General features: G+C 42.9%; 1 protein-coding gene across 1 annotated transcript in view; it reads right to left on the bottom strand.

Moving 5' to 3' along the window:
• RILPL2 (Rab interacting lysosomal protein like 2) overlaps window positions 1–13,203 on the bottom strand; it is a 19,282-nt gene extending 6,079 nt beyond the window's left edge. The window contains exons 1-3 of the mRNA XM_063087137.1: window positions 12,625–13,203; window positions 5,793–5,944; window positions 2,212–2,325 (exon numbers count right to left, since the gene is read on the bottom strand). Of these exons, the coding sequence (XP_062943207.1) occupies window positions 2,212–2,325; window positions 5,793–5,944; window positions 12,625–12,963 (605 nt within the window). The 5' untranslated portion in view covers window positions 12,964–13,203. The remainder of the gene's footprint in view (window positions 1–2,211; window positions 2,326–5,792; window positions 5,945–12,624) is intronic.

Genomic DNA, 13,203 nt, shown 5'->3' with positions numbered 1-13,203 from the left:
GCATTCAAATAAAAAGACACATTAATAACCATCTTAGAATGGCTTGGGGGGAGGGGAGCTGGGAAATAGAATGAGAATGGGGGATGGGGATAAGAAGGGAATAAATAATAGCCAAGAAGAAAGGGGTTTCTCACTAACAATGAACAATGTGGACCACAAGCTAGGGATTATGAACTCAGCGCTGTTCCTGAGTTCAAAAAGGAAAAAGGCTGGTTCGCTCAGTTGGTTAGAGCAACAGCTGGTGCTGAGAACACCAAGGTACAGGGTGTGATCCCTGCACTGGCCAGCAAAAAAAAAAGAAAAAGAATTTTTCTCTTCTCTCTTGAAACAAAGACATCTTAAATCTACCCCAGAGGGTAACCCAGAATCTCTGAACCCTCAAAAATATTTCCCTGTGAAATAGGCGCCAACAAAGTCCTTGTAAAACAAATCATTGCTATATCCCCAGTGCCCAGCACGACACCTGGCACACAATCTATACTCAGTGAGGGTTTGTTGACTGACTCATGACCAAATGAGTGAAAGAAAACAAGGTCCTCTCAGCCACGGATAAGCAGCCTTCCCTCAGGAAGCACTAACGTAGCAAGAGCGGAGGTGGTAGCCTGGTGGCCCTAGACCCAACACAGCCTGCAGTGGTGGTTCATTTGGATTGCACAGTATTTTTGTTTTTAACTTAAATTATCCACTGACATTTAAAAATCAGATTCTGTGAACAAACCTGGTTTGTTGGTTTCTCTCAAGAATCAGAAGCTCTGGCAGCATGATACCCCTTGGCCACTCAGAGCTGAGGGGCAAATAGACCCCTGCCCATCTCCACACCCCCTCACACATCTACATGAAGTGGCATTTGAGATCGAGATCCCTGATCTACACTGTTTCTCAGTTTCCATCCAGGAGACCAGGGGCTGGTCAACTGTTACCAGGGCAGACATTCTTGAAGCAACCAAGGCAAGCAGGCTGTTTGCTTAAAGGCTGCCTCTAATTGTACTGACTCCTGGTGACTGAGAACGCAGATACCGAAGTGTGGCTCAAGGGTCTCCCACATCAGAATCGCCCAAAGAACATGCAAAAAATCTAGATTTCTGGGCCTCATCCTGGAACCACTGACTTGATTCCTGAGAATCTGAGTGTTACACGGGTGCCCCACATGCAGGTGAGGATGCAGCATCTGAAGAAGTGACAGATCAGCAATGGTGCATAGACTAAGGGAAGTATTCAAAGGAAACCACAATGGGGTCACTTGAGAGGAGTGGTCCTACACAGCACAGGGAGAGGTCCTCGAGTACTTCCCACAGGCAGGCTGAAATTGCTCTTTCCTCTGATTCTTTCTGGTTTGCAAGGAGATTTGGACTACTGATTCCATTTCCTGGGCATCACCATGTGCAGTAGGAAACATTCTGGAAAGGGGTTTGCCTTGCTGTGGGTTCCGTGTAGCACAAGATTAAGGGCATATACACTTAGGAGTCAGGTAGATGTGGCTTCATGTCCCAATTCCACCCCCATTGACCAGCTGTGTAGCCTTAGCAAGTTATTGATCTTCTCTCAGTTTACCCATCTGTAAAATAGGGCTCCTAAGTAGATGTTTCACTGAGCTCAGCATCTGGCGTACTGATTCTTAGACGTTTGGTTTTCTTGATTGGTTTCAAAGTTGGAGGTAAGAGAGGTGATGAATTATCCCCCTTAACTCCAATAATTATTGTTACTGTTTTCATATTGTTGTAATAACTTCACTATTTACCATCTGTGTGACCTTGGGCAAATTACTTTAGCTTGGTATCTATTTCTCCACCTGTGAAATGGGGATAATAACAGTTCTACTTCACAGGGTCATTTTTTTTTTTTTTTTTTTTTGCCTTTTTCGTGACCAGCACCCAGCCAGCGAGTGCACCGGCCATTCCTATACAGGATCCGAACCTGCGGCGGGAGCGTCAGCCGCGCTTCCAGCACCGCACTCTCCCGAGTGCGCCACGGGCTCGGCCCTTCACAGGGTCATTTTGATGATTCAAGGAATTAATATATGTCAAGTGCTTAGGCTACTACCTGTTAGAGGTCATTATAATACACTGTCATTGGGTTTTCATATCGGCTGAAGCATCCCCACCAGAAGAGAGGAGGGCCTTCCTGCCCTGGGCAGCCTGCCAGCCTCCTCTCACCCCCCACTACTTCCCTTAGCAATTATTTAGTGGCAATGGGGGCAGCAAGGTGACTTACAGCTTCCTTATGATTGTCTTCTCTTCTTTGTTACTGCTGGCAGGGCTGGTCCTGGTAACCAGAGGATTTTTTTCTCTTCTCCTTCCTGGGCCTTCTCTTGGTGGAATTAGGCCACTGGGGTAAAGAGGGCAAATAAACGGGTTGTTTTATTGCAGACCTCTTACTGTGCAGCTCTAAAAGTGAAGGGTCTTAATAATTATTAGTATATCAATAATATTATGGCTGAAAGGACTAGAGTCAGAGAGATCGTTATTCAAATAATGAGAATTTCCCTCCACCCTTCTAATGTTGATGCCTTCTAATTCTTTTTCTTATCTAATTACATTGGCTAGTACTTCAAACTTCTTCACTCTCTAGGAATATGACCACGTTCATATTCTCTAACGTAAGCTTTAGTTTCCTAACTTGTAAAATGAGGATAATGATATTACCTACCTCCTAGGACTGGGGAATTAAATGAGAAGATAGCGGCTGGCTGGTTAGTTCAGTTGGTTAGAGCACAGTGTTGTCATACTGAGGTTGAGGGTTCAGATCCCCTACTGGCTAGCCTCCCCGCCCAAAAAGATTCATATGTTGATATGTGATGGTATTTGGTGATGGGCCCTTTGGAAGATAATTAGGTTTAGATGAGGTCATGAGGGTGGGGCCCTCATGATGGGATTAGTGTCCTATGTGAATAGACACTATTGAGCTTGCTTCACATTGGTGAAGGCAGTTGTCTACCAGGAAGGGAGGCTTCATCGGAAACTGACCATGCTGGCACCTTGCTCTTGGAGTTCCAATCTCCAGAACTGTGAGAAAATAAGTTTCTGTTGTGGAAGCCATGAAGTTTGTGGTATTTTGTTATGGCAGCCCAAGAAGCTGACTAAGACACCCTTTTCAGCGTGAGTGTCAGAGGGTAGGATTCGCCCTTTTCTCTCCTTCTTCACAAAAGCATTTGGCAAAGAGTGGGCTCTTATTATTTAATATGTGTGTGTGTATATATATTTATATATACATATATTTTTTTTTTGGTGGCTGGCAAGTATGGGGCTATTTATATTCTTTTTATATATATTTTTTATTATAATAATGATATTATTTAACAAGAAGCATCATCTAAAAATCCCCTTTTCCCCTTATCTATTATTACACAAATAAAACTTAGTAACCTAAAACAATAATAATTTATTTTTATTTATTTTTTTTAAAGATGACTGGTAAGGGGATCTTAATTCTTGGCTTGGTGTTGTCAGCACCACGCTCAGCCAGTGAGCAAACTGGCCATCCCTAGTGGGATCCGAACCCGTGACCTTGGTGTTATCAGCACCACACTCTCCCGAGTGAGCCACAGGCCGGCCCTAACAATAATGATTTATGATCTCTCACAATGGCTCTATTTCTGATGGTTGGCTGTGTAGTTGGTTCTCCTGATGGGCTATTCAGATGGTGGATCAGCTGGGGGATGGGCACAGCTGGGGCTGTCATCAGGGATACCTCGGTTCTCCTTCACGTGATCTCTCCATGTGACTACCTTGAGCTTCCTTACTGCATGGTGGTCTCAAGGTAGCATTCCAGGATCACAAAAATGCAAGCTGCAAGGTCTCTTAAAGCCCTAACCTAGGAAGCCAAGCAGCATCATTTCCACCTCATGCCATTGGTCAAAACAAGTCACAGGGGCATCCCCGATTCAAAGAGACGGAAAACAGGCTCCATCTCTTGATGAGAGGAGCGGCAAAGTCTCCTTGCAAAAGGCAGGTAGGATGGGAAATACTGTTGTGGCCACCTTTGGAAGCAACCTACCACATCTCCCTGTAATTACAGATTATTATCAGCATATTATCAACATGAGTTTGGACCTCCAAATGGTGGCAGTTGCTAAGAGAACACTTCAGTTGGCATGCTGGTTTCTCCAGAATAGGTAACACTAGAGACTAAGCAGAATCCTGCTTCTGGGCCGAGCCCGTGGCGCACACGGTAGAGTGCTGCGCTGGGAGCGCGGTGACGCTCCCGCCGCGGGTTCGGATCCTATATAGGAATGACCGGTGCACTCACTGGCTGAGTGCCCGTCAGGAAAAAACGACAAAAAAAAAAAAAAAAAAAAAGAATCCTGCTTCTATTGGCCTGTGCCAGATGGAAAGTGCACATCTCTTGTTCTCTGGGAATTAAACACTGGAAATAAACTGTGTTGTTTTGCTCACTAATAAGTTGCTCATGGCATCAGCAGTTAAGTAGTTCCTCTTTTTAACTACCTATGTCTAAACTACTTATTAAATGAAATGAAGATAGGTCGTTCCATTAACATAGTCCCAACCTCAGCAGAAGACAGAAAATTAAATTCCTGTTGGCAGAACTTAGCCCTTTTGGATTTGGTTTCTTACAACACTTCTACTTTACTGCTGCTCTCTCAAAGATGCTCCATTTAAGGAATTCAAAGAATATCACGTGGACTTTGTTTTGTTTTTTCACATTTTTTTGATCAGGGTATGTCCTCGATCCAAACTTCCCAGGCCCAAATGTGGCATGCTAATTAAAAGCACAGGCCGTGATGTCAGACTGTCTGAGGTCACATCCCACTGTTGCCACCACTAGCCATCGGACTTTAAGCAGGTACCAATGTCTCTGAACCTCAGCTCACCATGACAACACTGTCACCTCCACTCACAGTCTTGCTGTGAGAACTAATTGGAAGGATGCTGGGGATCCACTTAGCAGAGTACCTGGCATATGGTAAGTATCAATAAATATTAGCTGGCACTGTGTTTTTATTCTTTTGGTCTTTCCTTCCTCTACCTACAAGGAAACGTGTTTTGTTTAACTCAGTGTTTACCAGAATTATTCGACCACAGAGCCCCCTTTTCAAGAAATACCTACATAGAGGAAAACATTTTGGGAAATGGTGGCAAAAAGGGAAAGAGCAAAGTCCGGTCATGATATGGCAACAGTTTCCTTCCTCTCTTGTCATACAATCCATTCCCTACACAGTACCACTGTGATCTTTTTTAACTTTTAATTTTTATATAATTTCAAAGTTACAGAAAAATTGCAAGATTAGTACAAAGACTTACTATATACTCTTTACCCAGATCTGCCAATTTTTTTTTTTGGCAGCTGGCCAGAACAGACATGGAACCCTGGATCTTGATGTTGTCAGTACCATGCTATAACAAACTGAGCTAACTGGTCAGCTCCTATATTGCTCCATTTTTGCCTTACCAAATCTTTACATGGTTGCCTCCTTCTTGCCATTCACCTGAAAGGGGTCTTCGCTGACCACCCAATCTAAAACAGGATCCATATTCACCTCCCACTTCACGGTCTGTCAGGTCATCCTTTTTGATATTCTTTACTTGCCACCATTATCCTGAATGGTGGTTTTGGGCTACCTTATTGATAGCCTGTTTCAACCACTAGACTAGCATGGACTTTCTCCTCGTCTGTTTTGATCACTGCTGTAATCCCCAGTGCCTGGAATAGTGTCTGGTACATAGTAGGTCTTTAATGAAGTGGTTGAAACATAAGAACAAGTACGCCACATAGCAAGGAATCCCAGGCAGGGTCCAGCTCTGCGGAGTTGGAGCTCCCAAGGCAGCAGAGCCCACCTCTTATAGCACTGTAGCTCTTCCTGCACCAGCAATAACTGCGACTTGAGTTTGTTGCGTTCCTGCAGCACGTCCCTCAGCTCCTGCAGAGTGAAGCGGGGTCGGTTGGGATCGGTCAGATCAACCACAATTTTGTCAGGTCCCAGGTTCACCTGTAAGAAAAGACGCCACTTATATGGTTTCCCTTATGAGGATGGACTGTCTGTCCCAGAAAGGATAGTTCTCTTGTTGTGTGGCTCTCTGGGACCCTGTGAGCTGAGGTGTTGCCTGTTGGAAATGCAAGGTTAACGGAAAAGAAGCAAAAGGTCTAAATACCATTCTCCAAGAAAAAAAGAAGTAGGGCTCCTTGGAGAATGGCCTCTTCCAGGGCTGAAGCAGAGAAAGTATAAACTGAGCCAGGAACATTTTGTTGTGTAAGTGATGGAGACAGATCAAAATGACACAGTTTGAAGGAACTCCTGCTAGCCAAACTGAGAACAATTTTAGTATCAAAGATCTTCCCAGTTAGGTAAGCTGGTTGGAGCATGGTGTTATAACACCAAAGTCAAGGGTTCAGACTTTAGCAGCCAGCCACCAAAAAAAGAGGGCAATTGAGAAGGTTAGCTCTCTCTTGCTCTCAAGCTATCCTTGCCATGTGATAAGCTAGTCACCACAGGGCTCTGTGTAGAGTTCTCACCAAGAAGAAGGCCCTCAACAGATGTGTTCCCTAGACCTTGGACTTCCCAGCCTCCAAACTGTAAGAAATAAATTTAGGGCCGGCCCGTGGCTCACTCGGGAGAGTGTGGTGCTGATAGCACCAAGGCCACGGGTTCGGATCCTATATAGGGATGGCCGGTTCGCTCACTTGGGAGAGTGTGGTGCTGACAACACCAAGTCAAGGGTTAAGATCCCCTTACTGGTCATCTTTAAAAAAAAAAAAAAAAGAAAGAAATTTAATTTCTTTATAAATTACCCAGTTTAAGGTATTCTGTTATAAGCAACAGAAAAGAATACAACCACTTTTACCAAGTGATCAAACTTATCACCAATAATGACAAACATACCATGTGCCTCCTGATAGGGTGCATTGAGAGGGACACAATGTCACTTCAGTGGTGTTCTTGCCAAACATATATGATTTCAATCTATCATGAGGAAACATCAGAACAAACTCAAACTGAAGGACATTTTGCAAAGCAACTGATGTTTAATCTTCAGAAATGTCAGGTCAGGGCCGAGCCTGTGGCACACTCGGGAGAGTGAGGCGCTGGGAGCGCGGCGATGCTCCCGTCGCGGGTTCAGATCCTATATAGGAGTGGCCGGTGCACTCACTGGCTGAGTGCCGGTCACGAAAACGACAAAAAAAAAAAAAAAAAAAAAAGAAATGTCAGGTCACACAAGATAAGGAAAATCTGAGGAATTATTCCAGATTAATGGAGATTAAAGAGACAAGACAACCAAAGGCATCATGTGACTCTGAATTGGATCCTGCATCAGAAAAGACATCCTAGAAAGTACATTATTGCTAGATTTTGAATATAGATGATATATTAGATCTTAATATTCTGCATTTGATCATTTCTTGTGGTTACATAATAGTATGAGGGCACTTCAAAAAGTTTGCGGAAAAATAGAATTAAAAGATAATACAAATCTTTCCATGAACTTTTTCAAGTACCTTCCTATGTCTTAGGAGAAACACACTAAATTATTTAGTGGTAAGGGATCATAATACCTGCAACTAACTCTCAAAGGGTCAAGCAAAAAAAAAATGAGTGAATAATATATAGACACAAATATAGAAGTCTACTTAAATAAACTAAGGCATAACTGCACTCTGGAATATTCTATAGGCAATAAGAGAATGAGGCACACTATCATGAGAAATGCCGTACAGAGTGACCATGTTTCGCCTGACAAAGAACAGCACATCTGAAAACATGGTAAAGGCTATGGGGAAACAGGAACTTTCAGTTATGACTGAGAGAGCAGATCTTGTTAACCTCTTTGGACTGCAATTTGGCAATACTTATCAAAATTTCAAATGCACCTTTCCTTTGACCCAGTGAGGATCCATTTCCTCTAGATATTGTCCTCTCAGGGGCCAAGTGGCAAATGTCAGGGTTATTCAATGTTGTATACGGGAGGAAGAAATGACTGGAAAAGAAAGATCTTTTGGTAGGACATAGGACACTGGTTAAAGCAGAGATTAACCATTTTTGGTGCCAAGGACCCTTTTGGTAGCCTGGGAAAGCCATGTGGATCCCTTCTCAGAACTATTTTTAGGACTGACTGGTTAGCTCAGTTGGTTAGTGTGGTGCTTAACACCCAGGTCCAGGATTTGATCCCTGTACTGGCCAGCTGCCAAAAACAAAACAAATGCTGTGGATTGATTGAATTGTGTCCCCCAAAGTTCATATATTAGAAGCTTAATTCCCACTGTAACTGTTGAGGGTGGGAAATCCTATTATGGCCTTGAAGAGGTGATTAGATTGTAGGACCATGCCAAAGTGAATGGATTAATAATGGTCATCAGAGGTGTGGTTCTAAGGGCTTTAAAAGGAGAGTATGTGAGAGTTTTTCTCTCTGCTCTGCCATTTTCTAGCATGTGAGACCCCTGCATTTCTATAAAGCCACCACTAAAGAAGACCTTCACCAGATTTGTTCTCTGGACCTTGGACTTCGGACTTCCCAGCCTCTGAAATTGTAAGCAATAAATTTCATTTTCTTACAAATCATCTAGTTCCAGGCATTTTGTTATAAGCAACAGAAACAGACTAATACAACAAAGAATAGTTTTAAAATGTCTAAAATAAAATATGTAGAACTACAAGAACATTAACTAAGCTGGCATACAGCTACCAAAACATTTTTAAAGCAAATGTGTGATTAATATAGATGCTTCTTTATTAGATGACACAATCTAGCCACAAGTTTAAGAAAATATTGAACAAAAACAAAGTTTTCAGATATGTACTACACTATAATGTAATATGAAGACATACGTGATTTCTATTGGTGATACTCATGGGTATTGCTCATATTACTGGGGTCTGTTGTCTACACCCATAATTGAAGAAAATGATAAATTTCGTTTGGAGATTGGCAAAAATAAAAATGTAATTTTTTTCTCATGCAAGTTCGTGGACTTCTTGAATTAGATTCATAGTCTCCTAGGTGAATCCATGAACACCAAGTTAAGAACCCTCAGACTAACAATTGATAATACCGTACAATGGAATTTTTCAAAAGCCATTAATAAATAAGGAAGCTCATTATATTCTGGTCTAGTACAACTTTCAAGCTATGTTAAGTGAAAATAAGCAAGAGACAGAACAGTATATATGTTATAATACTTTTTGTGTAAAAAAATGTAAAAAATATAGTCATATTTCAATGTGTTTGCATAAAGTATCTCTGGAAGGATACACAAGAAATCGATCATTTAAATTTTTTCCACGTTGGGGAATTTGGTGGCTGGGGTGGAGAATGATGGGGAGGGAGATTTTTTAAGGCAAATACTTTCATACTTTTTGAATTTTGTTTTGTTTTTTGTTTTTTTGATTTTTTGGGGGGGCTGCTGGCCGGTACAGGGATCAAACCCTGAACCTCAGTGTTATCAGTACTATACTCTAACCAACTGATGTGACCGGTCAGGCCCCTTTTGAATTTTGAACTTAATTTTTTAAAAAAGAAAGAAAGAAGCCACCTCATATCCATTAGGATGGCTACTGTCAAAAGAAAAGAAAACATGGGCTAATCTGTTGGCTCAGTTGGTTACACCACAGTGTAATAACACCAAGGTCAAGGGTTCAGATCCCTGTACTGGCCAGCCACCAAAAAAAAAAAAAAAAAAAAACAAACCAAAAATAAGTGTTGGCAAGGATGTGGAGAAATTGGAACCCTTGTGCACCTCATGGGAATGTAAAATGGTGCAGTCACTATGGAAAACATTATGGTAGTTCCTCTAAGAAATTGAAAATAGGATTACCGTATGATTCAACAATTCCACTACTGGGTATATACCCAAAGGCATTGAAAGCAGGGACTTGAAGAGATATTTGTACAACCACGTTCATAGCATTATTATTCACTATAGCCAAGGGATGGAAACAACCCAAGTGTCCACTGATAGATGAATGAATAAACAAAATATGGTATATACATCCAGGGAAATATTGTTCAGCCATTTAAAAGGAAGGAAATTCTGACACATGCAACAACCTTGTACTGATGAACTTTGAGGACATCATGCTAGGTAAAAGAAACCAGTCACATAAGGAAAAATATTATATGATTCCATTTATATGAAATACTTAGAATAGGTAAATTCAAAGAGACAGAAAGTAGAACAGTAGTTACCAGGCACTGAGGGGAGGGGAATTGGCAAGCTATTTAATGGGTACAGAGTTTCAGTTCTGAAAGATGAAAAAAGTTCTGGAATTGGATGGAGGGGAAGGTAGCACAACATGAATGTGCTTAATGCAGCTGAACTGTACAATTAAAGATGGTTAAGATGGTAAATTTTAAGTTACGTGTATTTTACTACAATTAAAAATAATTTAAAATAATCAAAAGGAAAGAAAAAAGGACAAGGCATATTTTAATAAACTGTCTAATGGCACTAAACATTTCTTCTCTTAATTCATGCCCTTTACTCCAACTCAGTTCTTAAGACTGTGGTTTGGGAAGCAAATGTGCCATCTCATCTGCTTCCTGATGAAATTTGTCCAACTTTGCCCCATATGGGAAATCACCCAGCCCCTGTTCAGACCACACTGTCCCACGTCCTAATGGGGCTTCCTCTTTATCCTTGTGCCTGGAGATCTAGACAAAAATAGCACAGAATGTGGCTGGGCCACCTTGGGCAAGTCACTGAACTTTTCTTGAATCTCAAAAGCAGGCTACTAATCATGATACTCAACCATCTCACATGATGGATACTGAAATAGAACCTTATCTACAAATACAGTTGTCACCGGGACTTAGGAATTGTGAAATAAAACTTATCAAGGAGGCTACTAGAAACCTTCACACTTCCCTGTGAATTTCAGGGACACTGTTCTTGTTCTTTTTTTATTTGTTTCTGTTGCTCTTTCATGGCATGCTTCTTGGTTTGTAATCTTGTGTTCTGCTTCTAGAGGTATGTGTGTCTTACTTCTCCCACCAGATGTGAGCTCTGTAAGGGCGGGGACCTTGTCTAATTTCCCTCCATAGCCCCAGAGCCCGGCGTACAGCAGTCTCTCATCAAATGTTAGTACAACAAAGAAGGTCAAATGTCTATATTTTATTTATTTTTGTTCGCTTTGTGTTTTTGTGGAGGCCAGCCAGTATGGGGATCTGAACCCGTGACCTTGGTGTTCTAAGGATGCGCTCTAACCAGCTGAACTAATTGGCCAGCCCAAATGTCTGTACTTTAGTATAAAATTAAGTAATTAAGACTAGTATCTCTGAGTTCGAATCCTAACTCCACCTCTTACTTGCTGTAAGTCCTTAGGCAAATTAACCGTTCTGTGCCTCAGCTTCTGTAAAAGGGGTATAATAATAGTGTGAGATTAAATGAGATAGTCTGCTTAGAGCAGTTTTTTTTTTTTAAACTGTGGCTGAAGATCTACTAGTAAATCATGAAATTAATTTGGTGAGTTACAACAAGAATTTTAAAACTGGTAGGAAAAAAAAAAAAGAATTTAAAAACTGGGCTGGCCAGTTAACTCAGTCGGTCACAGCATGGGGCTAACAACGCCAAGGTCCAGGGTTGGATCCCCGTACCTGGCCAGCTGTCCCCTGCACCCACCAAAAATGTAAAACTCATAAAAATTGAATAAGAAAGAGACTATGACTTTGCATCATGTATAGCAAGGGCAAGTTAGAGTAAATTGTTTTTTGAAACTTTTGTTACATCAATACTGGATAGTGATATAAAATGTAATTTTGTAAAACCGAGGTATAACATATATACAGTAAAATGCACTAATCTTGAGTTTATAGCTTGATGATTTTTAACGCGTGCACGTGTGTGTGTGTGTACCCATATAACCACACCCTGATGAAGACGTGGAACATTTCTAGCTCTTTATCAATTTCCCTTCTGCTTCCTCCCCCATTCTGCTTTCTATAATTAAAGATTATTTCCCCAGTCTTGAATATTATATAAATATACAGTAGATTCTCTTTTGTGCCTGGCTGCTCTCAGTGTAACATGTGTGAGATTCAGCCATATTGTTGTGTGTATCCGTACTCCGTTCTTTTTCACTGCTGTGTGGTATTCCATTATAGGACTACAGCACAATTTTAAAACTCTATTCTGTTGCATTTGGATTGTTTCCAGTTTGGCACAATTATGACTAAAGCTGCTCTGAATCTTCTTGTATGTCTTTTTGTGGTCATATGCACTAATTTCTCTTTAGTTAAAATGTGCTTCTTACTCTAGGTCAAAGGTTAGCCCAGTGCAGTGTCTGGACCAGCAGCATCAGCATCACACAAGGAACGTGTTAGAAATGCAGATTCTCAGGTCTCGCGTCAGACCTACTAAGTCAGAAACTCTGAGGCTGGGACCTGGCGATCTGTGTTTTAATGAACACTCGGTTGATTCCAATGAGTGCTAAAACTGGACCAGCACTGCCCTTGGTCAGGGTCACAGATGAGGGAAGCCGCTGATTTATGAACTTACTAGGGCCGGGCACCTAGTAGGTGCTCAGTAAATGTGAACTATCACAATGTTTCTAATCTGGGCATTGGATATTTTGAGGAGCTTCATGTTCAAGAGAGGAAAGGGGCTCCCTGCGGGTGGGCGCCCTCCCGCGCATCTCAGGTGGCCGCGGGCAGGCCGAGCCCTGCCCCTCCCCACACTCACCTCCCCGCCAGCCGGCGGTGCCTGTCTCCGCAGCCCCTCCACCTCCTGCCGGAGGTTGTCCCTCTCCATCCGCAGCGCCTCCGCCGTCAGGCTACCCTCGTTCACCAGCGCCTCCAGCATCTCCAGGACGCGGACGATTTTGAACTGCAGCTGTGTCACCCGGGGGTCGCTGCCCAGGGCCATCAGCTCGCGGCCCATCACGTAGGAGATGTCATACACGTCCTCGGTGGTTAGCTGGAAGGGGCTCTTGCCCAGAACCCCCTCGGGCCCTTCCTCCTCCTCCTCTCCGTCCTCTTCTTCCTCCTCCTCTTCCTCCTCTCGCAAAGGGGGCTCCTCCATGGCCGCCCAGACCCCCGCAGCCCCCGGAGCTGCTTTTTCGGAGTCTTCAAGGGTTCAACTTCCTCCCGGCACCGAAAACTTTCCGCTGGGCAGAGACCCTGCCCGCCCAACCAGCGCGGAGCCCCGGAGTGGACCCGGGCTGGGGGAGAAAAGAGCCGCACCGGGCGACTCTCAGGCCCGGACGCCGGGTGCACCGTCCCCGCTGACCACCGTGCAGCACAGCGGGCTCCGGGATGTGGT

Source organism: Cynocephalus volans, chromosome 2 (genome assembly GCF_027409185.1).
Source record: "Cynocephalus volans isolate mCynVol1 chromosome 2, mCynVol1.pri, whole genome shotgun sequence".
NCBI classification, from domain to species: domain Eukaryota; kingdom Metazoa; phylum Chordata; class Mammalia; order Dermoptera; family Cynocephalidae; genus Cynocephalus; species Cynocephalus volans.
Note: the sequence above shows the minus strand (reverse complement) of the source record. Positions and strands in the feature narration are given on the sequence as shown.